Source organism: Echiichthys vipera, assembly GCF_963691815.1.
Source record: "Echiichthys vipera genome assembly, chromosome: 11".
NCBI lineage: Eukaryota > Metazoa > Chordata > Actinopteri > Perciformes > Trachinidae > Echiichthys > Echiichthys vipera.
The window spans coordinates 8,615,317-8,631,859 of record NC_139836.1 but is presented as its reverse complement, the minus strand read 5'-3'; the positions used below and the strand labels follow the sequence as shown (position 1 = coordinate 8,631,859).

At 41.5% G+C, this 16,543-nt stretch overlaps 1 protein-coding gene across 1 annotated transcript in view; it reads right to left on the bottom strand.

The window, feature by feature from the left end:
- The window catches only part of inpp5a (inositol polyphosphate-5-phosphatase A), a 162,411-nt gene that overhangs the window by 63,200 nt on the left and 82,668 nt on the right, over nucleotides 1-16,543 (bottom strand). Inside the window, exons 5-6 of the mRNA XM_083922975.1 lie at nucleotides 6,938-7,001; nucleotides 4,322-4,425 (exon numbers count right to left, since the gene is read on the bottom strand). Coding sequence (XP_083779101.1) covers nucleotides 4,322-4,425; nucleotides 6,938-7,001 — 168 coding nt within the window. The remainder of the gene's footprint in view (nucleotides 1-4,321; nucleotides 4,426-6,937; nucleotides 7,002-16,543) is intronic.

Sequence of the window (16,543 nt, the reverse complement as noted above, 5' to 3'; positions counted from 1 at the left end):
ACCTTTCTTATATTTCAGCTCAAAGTCCGACCCCCATAAATAATATTATGGCGGAGTGATGTTTGGTGTGTGTGTGTGTGTGTGTGTGGGGGGGGGGGGGGGGGGGATGCTGATAGAAGAGTGCAGGGTAGGGAGGGGGGTAAGGTGGGGGTTACACAAAAGCCCTGTGACAGAAATGCACTGTGAGTAATAAGTAATACACACAAACGCTGATTGATTTGAGCCCCGCTAGACAGTCACATTTATCTTTATTCCATCATCCAGGGGGCCCATCAAATAAAGAGAGGGCCTCACACAGGGTTTATATGACTGGACAGCACATGAACATCCGTGTGTGTGTGTGTATGTGTGTGTGTGTGTGTGTGCTCGGATAAAGATTCACCACATGTGCAGAGAGCGGTCTCCCGTCACTGTCACCACTCAAATGTTGCAGTAAACATGACGCCGGAATGCCAAGCGCTGCAAGAATTTGCGTGGTGAATTCAAGAGGAACAGAGAAAATGATGGATTCAAACAGCCTTAATTGGATTTTCGCAGTTGAGTTCAGTTGTAAAATCAATAGATTTTTTTCTGATCCTTCTGTGCACTAAAAGAAAAAAAATGAGCGTAGAAAGCCTTCGTTTAGCTCTCGTTTCGACATTATCCCCTCATTTATGAGCCGCTTGCAGTCTCGTGGATCACGCCTGTCACAGAGAACAGCATCTGTGTCACAGGTGTCTTGTTTGGTGATAAATGCAGAGAGCATTTTACAAGCGATGCCAGTTTAAATGACTTCATCTCCTTAACGTACGCATCGCATCTGCGAATCAGGCACAGTGTTTAAATCAAAGGAGGAAAACATGAAGGAAGTTTACTTTCATCGGGGGCAGAACTTGAAAGTAATCACAGCCCCGTATCAGAGCTTACTACAGAGGGCACTAAAAGGGTATGAAAAGTCAATGCTTTTATGGACACGCTCATGGTGCCAAACAACAAATACAAACTCATATCGATGTTGATCTACAGCCTGTCCGCCATTCCCTTCCCTTCTCTTTTTTTTTTCTTCCTACGGCTGTGTAAAACAATCAATAGCAAGGGCACATTAAGGTCTGGGTCGTATACTTTATTTATATAAGGCAATGACAAATCCTTATGATGCAATGGTTTTTGGAGGCATGTATTACTGCGCCAAACAAATAAATATATTAATGCCCCACTGGGGAGGTGAAGAGATTGACGGAACAACGGGAAACGACAAGCCGCCAAATCCATCATGGCGACCTTTCAAAAGAACTGCGCTCACGATTTTGTCCACTTCCTTCTTATTCAGCATTTCAATTAATGTCCCCCCACTTCTCTCCCCTTCACTTACAGCTATAACTCAAGGTGGGATTACGGTAACAACGGAGGTTTTGCATATGGAGGGGTTGTCACTTAAATCAGAATCAAGCTACCGTAAGAGCAGAAAAGGGCCACAAGCAGGAAGGGGGGAACGTAAGTGATTTTTACCAATATTTTTATTTTATGACACTGAGTTTGAGCCACTTTTAAAAGCTGAAATGGAAAGCCAAGTGCGTGATATTAGAACTGGAGCCATTTATCGGTCAGACATAGCGTTTTTTTGGCAGATATGTTTTCTAATATGCGCCGATATGAAAACCTTTTTTACTGAATATATAACGCAGAAAGATGCTTGCCGTGATATAGAAATAGTCAGCCGTACAGCCGAGCTATATCTTTTATTTGATTTATTCTATACTTAAAAGGTCGGCAATTGACTGATATTGAACATGCAGAAATATTTAGCTATTAATTACATTTTTATTTACTCTTTATTTGAATGGTCATTTCTAGAATTGGTTTACAATGTAATACATTGAATATATGCTGTATACTAATTACTAATTAAATATTCTTTAATGAAGTTATTTGTTTAGGAAAGCAGCCTTTCAAGAGTCATATTTGTGAAAATTGGATCATAATACACATCGATGAGGTCTTTTTCCATTCCAACTAAACATATATATATAATATTGTCCACTATTATAGGGGAATTTTTCCTCTCTAAAATTGGCATCTGTCTCAATAATCAAGTATTTGTTTACTTTTCAAGTCAAGCGCTGGTAAATGTGAGTAAGTTCTGCTCCTCTAGGTTTTATTTCAGTCCTAATCGAACATCTTTGGGCTGTGGAATTAGCAATTTGAAGACATCACTTTGGGTTCTGGGAATATGTGGTCCATTAATCTTGAAAAATAATTTGCAGGGGAATCGATAGTTAGAATAAACAACAGTTACAGCCCCTGCTCTGCACAGGATTTCCACACCCTGTGGGTCTAAATCACCACGCACCACCCAAGTGCAGTAAAATGTACTGAATGACATTTGGTTTCTTTTTCATACACACAAACTGACACACGCACACACTGAACCCTCCCACCATGATGTCATCAGCAGCTCGCTCAGTGACACTTTATTAATGGGGACTGTAAAGGGAAGACACAAGCCGAGAAACACACACATCTGTCTCCCAGCGGCCACCTGAGCCGTCTGCTGTCACTCTCTAACCTTCCTCTAAGGATTCTGTCTCACAAACCGGATGCACTTTGAATACACATCTTTTTCTTTTTTTCCCCATCAGTTATGAGCATGTAAACAAGAACTGTTCTCTGTGTGTTTGTCTTTAACTTTAAATCCTTATCTTTCCAAATCTGTTACAATAATTCACACCACACATCTGAGGCTGCGTGACCCAAAAACTGAGAGCTGGGACTCAAGCAACTGGTTTGGGACTCTGTGTGACGTTCTGTCCGCTCCAAGATCCCCGTGTAATAGGATTCCTCAAAGCTGCAGATGGATGGCAAATCTAGGCGGTTTCATCTACTAAAAGAGGGCATAAATCACTAGCGGAGGAAGCGGGGACGAGGCAGGGGTTATCACCAGTCTGCCTCCCTCATGAGAGCTTTGCATTAAAGCATTAGTGAAATTAATTCATCTTTCATAAGAGGTTTGAGCAGTATCTGTGATCTATGATAACAACCAATTTCTCACTACGGAGGGGCCGGAGGAGGGAGGGAGGGGAGAAAAAAAAATACTCTGCGACCCTGATAGACTACACAAATCTGCTCTTTTTAAATGGGCTAACATTATCTGGAGTGCTGCTCTCTGGAGCATCATCCCAGATTCATATCCCAGCCGGGAAAGAGGCATTAATCACCGGGCAAAACTTTTCTCATCTTCCCCCCACCTCCAACATACACACACACACACCTCCTTTTCTCCCTACATCACTCCCCTCATCCTTCTCACGCTGTGCCATGCCAGGTTTGTTTTGTGGTTTTCTAAGCTTGTCCTGTTAAACGCAGAACAATGCTTCTGCTGTAATTATTTTAAATGGCTTTTGCGCCTCAATCAGTGTAATTGGTTTTAGATCATCTCCAGAATGGGAAAATGGGAAACCTAGAGACGAGAAGATGTTTGTGTGTGTGTGTGTGTGTGTGTGTGTGTGTGTGTGTGTGTGTGTGTGTGTGTGCGCTTATGCATGTGTTTGTGTGTATATCCAGGATGGCTCAGGGTGGGGAGTCCTGCAGTGTGTGAAAGAGACGGAAATTGGGGGGAAGTGTGTGAAGGGGCCGTATCCATCTGTTTTGCATATATTTGCGGAGGCGGCCGTCGGAGCATGGTTGACAGATGAGTGGGGAGTGCGGGGATGACACACGGGCGGTCGTGCTCTTTATTACTATATCAGCACAGCTATGCTCAGCGCCCCTCTGATAACACAGCACACCGGAACCAGAAAAGTGAACACAGCGGAGCGAGCAGAGAATTGCTTCACGGGACGCGGCAGAACACAACGAGGACTTTCTCTGTTCCACGATTTGAATTTTTTGACTGATTTGTCTTTAAATCAGCCATGTGACGCCTGGATTTCCTCGATGAAAAAAAACCCCAAACCACTGGACACTAAAACAAAAAGATACATGGAAAACAAAATTGCTTTTGAAAAATGAATAAAAAAGTAGGGGAAGGAAATCTCTTTTTTGTATATATTATTTAAGTTTGCCACCGTATTACCGAACACAGCTGAGTGGATCGAGTATTTCGTAAGATATCTTTTGCAATCTTGTTTAGGGGAGAATAAATCAAAATTCATTCGTTTTCGTCCTTGATTGATGACTTTTTTCAATTTTGCAGCTTTATTAAACTTGCATATGCTGTAAAAGAGCTGTGTGTTCATTTGTCATGACAACCCCACCCACCCCCTCACTGTGATATCCGTCAGTCCACGCCTCAGCAGAAAGCTGCCACCATCAGTCAGTCAAATGTGCTTATTACATTACCCACCTCAGGAAAGTAGTCCTGTGGAAACTTCTCCTTCTCCAGCGAAGGCGTGCTTTCTAGTGTCTCTGAGTAGGTTTCCTTCCCGACAACCTTCTTGAATTTCTTGGCTAAAGTGGAGATGGAGGGGACGGAAGACAGAAAGAGAGGTGGAGAAACAGAGCAAGGAAAGGGGAAAAAAGCAGCTTATTGTATCAAACATGGCAGGTTAATTTCTGGAGACCCCACGGGTGTGAGTCTGAATCTCCTGATACAATTAGAGCTCATTGAAAGCTAGAGTAACAGACAACTGCACCACCTGCTGGTCAGGATGAAGAACAGAGGTATTCAGTGGAGAGAGGTGAGCTCACAGGAGCATCACTGGGAGATATGACCCTAAACATATTTAGATCCCTGTGTATTTACTATAAAATCAACATGAAGTGCCTGAGCCAACCATCTCCTCTTGCTTTTTACACCTGGCGTGGCACGTCCGCCTGTTTGTATCACTGAGCTTAAAGGGTTTATAATGGGAAGGTCCTTCCTTATCCCATCAGGATTCAAAAGACAGAGGGTGTTGTACTGTACGTCCTGTGTTAGTCCTATGACACATTCTGGTGATTTGTGATTTTGAGCTACATATATAATGTGACCACAAAGTACATATTCAAGCTCATGTGCAAGCACTGCTGCCAGGACTGATGATTGAACATGTGTGAAGGAGGACTGGTGTCAGTTAAAGGCCGTCCACACCAAGAACGAGAGCGATAAGTGTGAATCTGTGCTTTTAAAAATCGTTCTAACTCAGATATACTGACAGTGACAGGTGAACAATAACGTTGGGGTCAACTTTAGGACGTTTTGATGAAAGATGACAGCCAATCAAAATCCATCAGGATCCATCAAAACATGAAATATGAATAAGAAGAAGGTGTTGCGGTGGCGCTGACCGTCTTTTAGCACTGAATAAGCACCTTTTATCACTGACAGAAAATATGTTCAAAGACCATTTTACTAATCTTACACGGAACAAATAAACACTGATATTCCCAATACATTTTAACACATTAGAAACTATTTTATTTTCTGTTTGACAAAGGTGAGAAGGAAACTCGAGGCCTTTATAAATGTGACAATGCTCCTAACAGTAGGAATCTCCTAACTCCTCTGGTCTTTGTGAGCCAATACCCTTCAGTTTTTCTTTTTCCTTCTCTGTGCAACGTCAGCAACAGGTCAGCGATATCCACTTTGTAGCGGTGGAATGAAACTAAGAACATGAATTCACGTACTGCACTTTTGAGGTACCTTGCTTTAGTTGAGTATTTTCATTCTATGCTACTTTATACTTCAACTCCACTACATGTTGAGCCTAAGCTTTTTACTCCACCAGCGTTAATTTGTCAACTTTAGTTACTTTGCATATTTAGATAACTACTACAAAATATACTCAACTAATATATTATGATATAATGTGACGTTTCACACCTTTACCAACTGCAACATCTAATGGATCACTCTTTATACTCCAGTAATTTAATAGACATTCAATGCATAATGGGCACTTTTACTGTACTTTTGGTACTTTGAGTACATTCTGATGCTTATAATTTTGTGCTGTTACTTAAGTGAGACTTTGAAGGCAGGACTTTTAATTGTAACAGAGTATCTTTATACTGTAGTATTGCGGATACTATACACCAAATATTTTTTCTTAAGTAATAGACCTGCATACTTGTTCCACCACTGAACTTTTAGGGGTCCAACGCAGCTGGAGCACACAGCGTGTTCCTGGCAGCGCCGTTTACAGAACTTAATTCTTCATCAGTATTGATGCTCACATCGTTATTGTTCTTGGTGTGGACGTCACACATTGTTTCGCTGTGTAGGAATAGCAGCTTATATAAAGACAGATCCCAGGTGTGCATAATGACATGGGTGATGGCTGGATTCCATTTAGCTGCTTCGGTGTCAAGGTCTTGGTATTGTGCATGCTGGTTAACTGTCACGGCTCACTTGAATGGAACAGAGCCAATTATCAGGAACACCTGCACTTCTGCTGCTCACACTTCAAAATGTCTGCTGGGAATAAAGCTGGTAATAAAAAAACAATCAACATAGCTAGACAGAACGTACAGTAGTTGATGTAATTCTGACTTTAAATCAAATCTTTAAAGTATGTGTGTGTTCGTGGGGAGTGGTCCTCTCCCCTCCCGACCCCTCCCCTGCCTTCGCCCTGTCCTTCACTGGGGTAACTGGTGCTAATGCTGACTTGGGTCTAATAAGAAGCGAGGTGCCTCCACATCTATATCCCTTCTTTAATTAGCGCGGCCAGCGGACCCCGGGGCCCTCTGACACCGCAGCCTGATGAGACCGCCGTAACTGTCCAATAACCCGCGGCACATCATTACTGTAGGCCCGAAACCTTATGAATTAAATCCTAATATTAATAAGCATTACCATTCTGTCCCCACCCTTTATATTATCCTCAAAGCCAATCTTAGCTCGCTGCTTTCTGATGGAAGGGGGAATAGCCTGCGAATGGTTGTGTTTGATATGCAGGGGTGGGATGAGGGGGCACGGTGTGATTTTATCACACATCGGTGATGATGCATGTGTGGAAGTGTGTGGGAGAGGGATACTCACCTTTGAAATCAAACTGGTGGATGTTTTTCAAAGACTCGTGGATAAAGTAGAAACTTCCGAGAGCCTGCAAGAGGAAAAGTATTTGTGAGATTGGAAACATTTTCCATAAATGATTCTATACATTTTTACAAGATATTTATTTCTTTACTGGCTCTGGATCAAGATTGTCACGATTTATCACTTCACAGATTTTCCACATGATGGGTGGAATTAAAAACGCCTACATTTCCAACCATTATTGCCAAACTTCCAAGCCGTTCAAGTGCTACAATCACATTATTTCTCCGGTTTCCAAGACCCCTGTTCATGACCCTTTTCACAACGTTAAGTGTGCAAAGGATTGACCTAATGTGAGAATGCTTGACTAATAAACTGGGCTGAAAGTATAGAGCCTCAATCTTAACACACTCCACAGCACACTTCCCACAGCTCCTCTCAAAGGGGAGTCACAAACACTACACACTATCAACTACACAACAACAGGTGCAACGTGCTCTCGGTACAGTACAGTCTCTGCGCACCCGATTCTCGGGGAGTCCTCTAATGTGGCGAGTCAACAATTTGAGCTTTCAAAGGACACATTCAGATGGACTTTTGAATGAGCAAAGATCAACTTCAATAGGCTTAAAATCTTAATTTCCCCTGTGAACATCAGGAAACTTTCCCAGTCGGTGGACAAGCCAATCCAAGTCTGTGGGAAGAAGTGAGAGTGGTGCAGAGGGGGATTTGATGCGGTTCACAGTCCACTACACTGCTTTCTGTTGCCCTCTTTACATTTAGGGCAAATGGAGGCAAAGCTCAAGCTCAATCCTCTGTGTCTTTGAGATAGCAGACCTTTGGCTCGAGATAATTCTGAGAGGAGTCTGAGAGGAAGAGGGTGCGTAGCTTTCACTTTAAGGACCAGAGCGACCAAATTAAAACATGAGAGGGAAAAGTGGCGAAAGACAAAGATGGATGAGATAACGGGAGGTAAGGCTCAGGTAAAGTAAAATAAAAGAGTTGTGATGAGGTGGGATTAGAGGGATGTGATCAAAAGAAGGAGGGACATCTGTATAAGAAAAGGCTCCAGGCAGGATTTAGTCTGGAGGGTTTTTCCTGTGTTTTCCTATTGAAGCCGGGAGCAGACGCCTCTCTCCGGCACGTTGGGAGAGAGTTTGGGCCCGGCCCCCGGCCTCTGCATTATTTATGAGCGCCGGCACATCTTGAGATTAAACATTTGCTGATTTGTCAAAAGCACAAACATGAGGTCCTGCCTATCTCCTTGACATATAAGTTCAGCCGACGGAAAACACTGTCGCACATTTAATTGATGAGAACAGCGGCTGGTGACCCAAAACCCCCCACCACCACCACCACCACCACCTCGCTGCCTCATTTCTTCTCCTGCTCTAACGGAGGACAGAGAAAGAGGGAGGTGGGGTGGGGTGTGTGTGTGTGTGTGTGTGTGTGTGTGTGTGTGTGTGTGTGTGTGTGTGTGTGTGTGTGTGTGTGTGTGTGTGAGAGAGAGAGAGAGGGGACAGCGTTGGGTGAAGGCAGGACTCAAGGTCACAGCTTTCCATTGCAAGAGGACGGTGTTCCAGGAAGGCCCCCTACACTTATTTGTGCTCACTTGTCTTTATGTTCTCTTTCACCTTAAAGTGCCAACGACACTCGAGATGGATAGGAGAACAGGCCGAGGGGAGGGAAAAACGTGCTATTCGTCAAAATGGTGCCACTATGCTAACTGCTGCTGTTTGTGTAAATATTTCAGCGGGCAGTCAAGTAAAAATGACTAGTTTGAAATATGACGTTCGATGATAGAGATAAAAGAATATATTTCACTCTATAACAAATAAAAAAGGTGCAATTTCTATGGAAAGTCAGAGTACAACTAGGGCTAGGTGGCGTGGCCAAACGGTTCTATCCTAATATAGGTTATTTACTATCTCGATAACGATATTCATCACAATATAGCAGTTTTCCTGTTAATTCAATTAATAAATGGTTTTCATGAAACAACAACATAGTAAAGCCTATTTCTGTGTACTTCTGTGTGAATTAAATAGTTAGTGAAAAGTTCTGAGTTTTTTCTCATTTGATTAAGAACTTTAGTGCCAAATTAACATGCAAGGATCAGAACATAAAAAGTCATTTGAATGACTTAAATGTTCTGTACAAAAGATATTTTTTAATTGTTTTGATATAGACATATCACCCAGCCTTGAGTGCAACTGCTCAAACAATTAATGAACGGATTATGAGTGATAAATGGTCTATGAAGAAAAACAAATTAAAGATTTACTGGTTCCATCTGCTTGAATATGAGGATTTTCTTCTATTCTCTGTTATATCTGTACGATATGTAAAGTGAATATCTTTGACAAATGGAAGGCAAACGAGTTCACCTTGAGCTCTGTGAAATTGCAATGGTCAACAGATAACTGGAAAAATGCTGTACATACTGTATAAACAGATGATGAAAATGATCATCAGCTGCAGCCCCAAAGAATACACTCACTGACTTAAAAGAAAATCTGAACTCAATCCCAAAACCTGATAAATGACTGCAGGGAGTCTTTGACAACAACTGTCTGCAAAAAATAAAAAATAAAACAAAGATTAAACCCTTTGCTCTCGTTCCAAAGAGCCCCCACAGATCCTTCTACAGTCCCTCAATGCCTACGAAAAATGAAATTAATATGACATCAAACAAATCGGCGTGAATCAATTTTCAAATAAATGATAAACAACTATGCTTAAGTGGCTATCCGTGTAATCGCAAAAATCTACTTAACCCTCAACCCTCATAAATATTTATTTGACAACAGGGTTCAGGACGTAGCAGCTGCCGTGCTCTCTCTCCTCTCCTCTGCCTCCCTCCTGCACTCTTCATGAAGAAGCTATTATATTAGCAGGGCGCAATTAATCCATTTGTCTCCTTACATGACAGCCTCAAAATATTCATTAGGGCTGGACTGCGCTGACAGGCCATGCTTATCTTTTACCAGTGGCTTTACAATGGCCTGTGTCAAACGTATGTTTGTCACGTCCCTCTTTATTGATTAGCTGCCAGATTCACTTGAAATAATTAAAAGTATATTTTACATATTTATAAACCCTACTGCCACGGCTGCTACTTAATTTTCCATTAGTAAAATGCAGTCTATTAAGTGCACCATGAGGGTTGCGGGGAGGGGGGGTGAGGGAAAATGAGTAATCACCATAATTGTAGACAGAAAGACAATAACCGCGCCATAAAAGCCGGGGTTTTATGAGTCCTTCTGGCAATGCTATGTCTTATCACGAGTCGTATTGGCTACGCCGCTTACAGATAAGGGCACACTGACACACTGCTCACTGTCTGTGTGTGTGTGTGTGTGTGTGTGTGTGTCTGTTCGTACAAGTGTGTAGTTGACATTTCCAAAACCCCAGCAGATATGGGCTGAACAAGTCCCAATAGACTGGCTGGTGGAAAATAGAGACTTGAGAGCTGCAGTACATAGCCTGCATACTTTGCTCCGCTGAATGCTTTATCGATACCGAGGGCTGCAAAAATTAGTTCTGGCCGACGAAGAGAAGCAGGAATTCTGTGACCTCTGAATAGATTTTCTGCGTTTAATGTGAAAAATGAGCCATAAAGCAAACATAAAAGTAATAATTTTTCTTCAAGGTCTCACCTCCAATCTGTGCTAAGGGAGAGTGGCCCGTCCCAGGAGAGCCGACACATACACACTCCGGTGTCATCGCAGTGTCACTGTACAACTTCCGAGGGTAATGTTCTGTCGTCCCCCAGACACTAGCAAAGTGCAGCCTTATGGGTTTGTGGAGCAGAGAGCGTGTGCCTCCAGTGAGGGGTTTTAATAGGAAAACAGATGATATACTCATAAAGGGCTTTAACAAGTGGGGCTTACTCAAAAGAGAAGAGAGAACTGTGGCGGGACATCTTTGTTTCCTTTACCATTACCTTTTGTTGGTTTTGTATTTTAGGTTGTATTCCTACATCTGAACACACTGTACACAGATTTAGTTGTTTAAATGGAGTGGTTTTAAGCGTGTACTGGTGCAATGTATAAATGTATCCCGATGAAAAGTTTCTATTTTTGATTATTGTTCATTGTGGTAACAGAAGTTAGTACCTGCCCGTCACACCTGGGGGTGATTTGTAATTCTCTGTGAGGTCCAATGATGAAAGAATGACATTTTTTAACACCAAAATGGTTAGTGTTGAAGTTTATAGAGTTTTAGGAGTGCCACCAATCAGTTTCATAAGAATACTTTTAAATGAAATCCTTTGGCACTGGTACTGCTTTGTTAACCTTTAAAGGTCTCATATTGCAAAAATTAAGTCAGATTTCCATGCATTGTTTTTACTATAAAGCAGGTGGAGATGCTATATAAATACTGTGAAAGTATCAAAACACTCAATCCACAGAGAAATGCACACAGCCTGTATTAAGAAACTGTGCCTTTAAACGACCCGTCAGGCTTCTGTACAGTTGTGATTTCGAAACTATAGGTATAAAGTGTCACTACAGTGCCGTTACAGTCATTCCCCGACACAGAGAACACAGGTACGGAAGACCTGGAAATGTTGACCAATCAGAGCAGATCGAGCTTTGTCAGAGGGGAGTCTTGAATAGACATGCGCTAAAACAAATCGCTTCAGACAGAGGGTGAATACAGGTATATTCAAACACACAGTATGAGAACAATAATGTATTTTTTGTTCTAGTAGAAACCCAAAATACAAGCATGAGAGAGAGAGCATAATATGGGACCTTTAAACATAATTATGGTTGGTTACAACTTGGGATTTGTTTGTAGTTGTAGTTGTTGATTAGCTAAACCACTTTATTTAGAGGAAAAAGTGAAACTGAGCGCATCCGAAATGCCAATAATAAGAATGTTAGACCTCATTTGATTAGTTTATTAATCCATTAGTCTACAACCGGTTTGATTCTCTGACTGCCGGTATTCCTTTTTAACAATGTTAACATATTTTAAGAAATTACCTTGGTGAACACAGTCTTGTTATTACAGGAAAGATGACCCAAACTATGAAAAAAAAAAAAGTTGTAATAAAAAAAAAAAAAGAATGACTCATTAACACCACTACCTTGATACAGTACTTGCACCGTGATCAGGGTTATCTCAGTGTTCAGGCTCGTTTCAGCCCCCTCAGAGAAATATCTCCTCAGGGTTTTCTGTGGCATTTCGCCCTCTGGACAGCAGAGACAAAATGGGCGGTTTTCCAGTTTATATCTCATTGCTCAGAACTCTCTGGGATCCCATCATCTGTCAAATCCCGACTGATATCACACTTCCGCATAAACCTGCACATAGAACCATCACCAGGAAAAACCCTCAGGAATGTGTACACATACATGCGCACGCCGTCTTATCCGAAAGGTCAATCAGATATGCTGTCATGAAGAAATGGCGTTGCGATATATCAGAAACACATGTTACGTCAAAACAGCTTAGAGAAGGAGACATAAGCTCTGACTAATAGCTGCATAATATCCTCATTATAATATCCTCATTAGTCACTAAGGACACAGCTTCATTCTAAACACACTCCAATACAAAGTGTTAAGGTTCAGCAGACAATAGAACAGTAAGCATGCTATGTACTCTGACAGCTACTGAATGTACCAATCCACATATCTATTTCAAGATCAGTTCTCGCAAGGGACCCATTGATATGCAGGATCTGGGGCTAAAAGAGCACCTTCACAGGAGCCTCTCTGCACAAATCTCCAATACTGCACAAACAGCCTGTTTGTCATCCCTGGCAAGGAAAACACCACGGCACAAAAGTGAACAGCATCAATAGAAATGTCTTGTTCTTTCAGCCCAGAGATACAGATGGAGAAGCCTTAGTATTTTCTACCCCCTCCTGAGCCCACCGCCCACCCCGGGCTGCCATATGTGTTTGCCAAGGCCCTCTCCCAGTGCCATTGATTGAGTATTCAGAGTATTGAGCCACAGTGTCTATTATTCATCGGCTGCCTGGAAGGTCTGACTGGATACACAGACAAAACTCTCATTAAAACTTCCTCTATCACTTCCTGTGATTTGAAAGCGGCCCGAGTGTTGGAGCCATCCGTCACGTCCTGAAGGAGCCCTTGTCTCTGGGGTGCATAGGTAAGGGACGGAGGGAAGGAATTAGACAGTCCAAAGATATACTAAAAGGAAACATGTTAACACAAATGTACTTGTTTATTCCAGAGTAATTAAGATCTAAGTTAAGCTTACTTTCCTTAATGCTCTTCCACTGTCCCCATGAGGACCTCATGAGCAAACCTTGCAAGGAAATTGGTTTACATGGCGAAGCAGGACTAGTATTGATCCCTTACAATTAAAGCAGGAGCAGCAGATCCAGACCACCTGAACCTCATTTTAACTTGTATTGTGGCTACAGTGGATAATACTGAAATATGGTCAGATAAGGCTCTTCATTCTGAAATGCAGTAATGATTTTTGCATCTGTAACATTACAAAACAAACCAGACTAAGAGTCTACAGCAACACTAGCAGCCCTGCAAGGCTGTAATGGTTATTGTACTGAAATATCAAATAGGGCTGGGCGATATGGTGCTATATATATCGTAAAAACAACAAAAAACGACAAATGTCTATCAAATATATTTTTCTACCTCGTTTCTATCACAATGTTGAAAAGCCGAACTGCGTTACGGCCAGGGATTGGAATTGATACAATTCTATTGATACCAATGCCGGTATCAGTTTTGCTCATTGGCCTGATTTACTGTGTGGAAAAAGTTTCAACATCAACGCAACTATATAAGCGTATTTTTTAGATGAAATTAGCAAATATTTGTGCAGTTTTCTGTTTTTTAGTTAAAGAAAAAAATCTGCTAACTCTGATTCCGGTTTTAGTTCCAATTTGGTTCTTTCTCCATTTCCATCAATAGTTATGGCAGTTTTCACCTCCTTTAGGTCATCTGATCATGCTATACATTAACATGCTATATTGTTGAAGATGTTGGCCATGTTGTCCAGCCCTAATGGCCAAATAGATAATAAAATTTGATCAATTAAGTATTTTTACAAACTGAAATCTTGACCTGTTGATGAATGGAGTGACACATTTCCAAAAGATCATGAATGTCTTCATCAAAACGCAACATTTCCCTCTAGAGCACAAATGTCAACCTGCTAGTGTCACAAGAGGATTCATCTTCTGGGGACCATGAATGTCATGGCAATTCATCCAATAGCTGTTGAGAAATACAAAAATGTAAACCACATGATGTCATTATAGAAAAAAGTCATGAGCATTCAACCACTGGAGACCATGAAAGTCTCAGTTTCATGGCAATCCACCCAACAGTTATTAAAGTAAATATTTCAATCTGGATCAAAGTAATGGAGAGACCGACCAGCATTACAATGTCTAGTTCAACAATCAAAAACAAATGTATTTACTACATTTCCCAAACTCAACCTCCAACCATCCATTTATTGATCGTCTATCTCAAGTAACCGCCCACTGCTGTATGGATCCGTTTTGATACCTGTATTTCAGCTCTATTTCAGTGTTTCCAGGCTTCCACTTCATTATTCTAAAATCTCCCAGAATGCAGAGCGACATACGCTCATGATTGATCTCAAAACCACTGATTTTATTTTCTTTTGAGGAAAATATTATGGATGGGTCTAAACAAGGCATAATTGGCCAAAGCCACGGCAGCGCCTGACCTGCCAACAATCCAGACCCACTCCCAAGGTTGGCTGCCTCCCTGGGAAATATTGTGCATTAATTTCATTTAGTCTCCCCTCTAACATTCAATGGTAGAAGTTAATTAAATTGCTTGTCCATTGTGTTCATCCACTTACAAAGTTAATGATATTGTGCCGGGGAATTAAAGAGCGTTTTATAAAGCGCACGGGATGGGAGCTGGCAGGCACTACATTGCCCAGTTGAACCCTGTCAGTCGGCGGGCTTCTGGACCCCCTAATTAGCGGTGAAATGGATGCTTCCATCTGCCAATTTCCTGCCATGCTCATCAGTCGTGCAGTCGCTCCCCTAACCTGCCCGGCAGAGGGGTCTAAAGCAATAAAACCATCACAGCAATGACATTCAACAAAAAAAAAGAAAAAGAGAAAAGTGAATACGCATGATGTGACTCAGACTTTAAAAGTGCTTCTTTATAATGCCCGGGCTTCGTTTTGCTTTAGACCACATCATTGGCTTCTTCAGCATAATCCAGATGGAAGAGTTTGATAACTTTGTTAAAAATGTTGGATACATACAGTAATAGCACCTCCTTTCTACTTTCAGAGAGGGTGGTTTGAATAAATGTCTTCTGATAAAGCAATAAGCCAGAAATATGATAGGGTACATTTTGATGTAATACATGCTGGATGCTTATAGGAAAGGTACAAAACTCCTGTCATGATTAAAGGATAAATATCTAAATTCAATGTAATGTATCATTTCTGCACAGTCCTCAATTTCCAGTGAGGTAGTAGTGTCCTGTCCACTACAGAGAATGATTAATGCTCATATATATTCCAGCTGCGTATTTACTCATACCGTGATGCTACTTCAGCAGCTTTTAACGAGGACATAAAAACAGAGGATCAAAGTAAATGGGATTACACCTGTGGGGCCAGTGCTGCTGTTGACCTCTTAAGGAGACTGGGCAAAATGTCCTTTGCATGGCAGAACAGTCTGTAAATATATAATGAAAATGATTTAAATGAAGCTATGCTGAGGGTGTTTTGCTTACAGCTTGATACGGGTGCAGCTTCTGTATGAACTACAGGCAACAAAAACAGCTAAAGATGATGTCACCAGGGTCATCTCTGCTCAGGCGTGAGACTCTAACTCTAAAGACTAAAGCACAATGTCTGCATTACAAACTGAAGGTGTAGAGATTTAAAGAAGCAGGCATTTAAATAAAAGACGCTTTTGAGTTGCATTAGTTCACACAGAATCAAGTAGATCCAACAGATTGCCGTAGGGTTGTCCTCTGGCGGAAGTTTCACTGGCCCTGTTGTGTTCTTTAACCCCTACAGAGAAGGAAAAGAAACTGAGCAACTATGCTGGAACTTGTGGCAGGAAACTGTTTACACAAACTCCTGGGCAGTTAAAGTTGTACATGTTGAAATATGTTGTTTCTAGCAGCCTCTTTGGGAGTTAGATGTAACTGCAGGCAAGCCTGTTCTTTCAGAGCCTCCATCTTTCTGCTATATAGTTTCAATCTTCTTGAAATCACAGACTGAACACCCAGCCTCTCTCTGATGGCTGAGAGGGTCATCCCTTTGGCCTTCATCTGGACAACCTGCTGTCTCAGGGTTTCAGTCTCCTTAGAGCAGTTCACCATCTTTCAAAGTAACCAGGAGAGCTGCAGATAAATGGGGTGTGTCCAACAATTCAGTGCCAGATTAACACCAATACCTGGGAGGGATCTGAAAGTGTTCTCTAATCTTGCTCACCTTTTCTTTTCTCACAAAATAAAGGTTTTTGTGCCTTGGTTATTTAAAAAAAAACATGCTAGTACAGCAGTGGTATGCCACAGCTGATATTCTATCAAAGTCTGAACAATAAAATAACAACAGCATTTCAGAATAAATCAAGTATTTATAATTTGATCT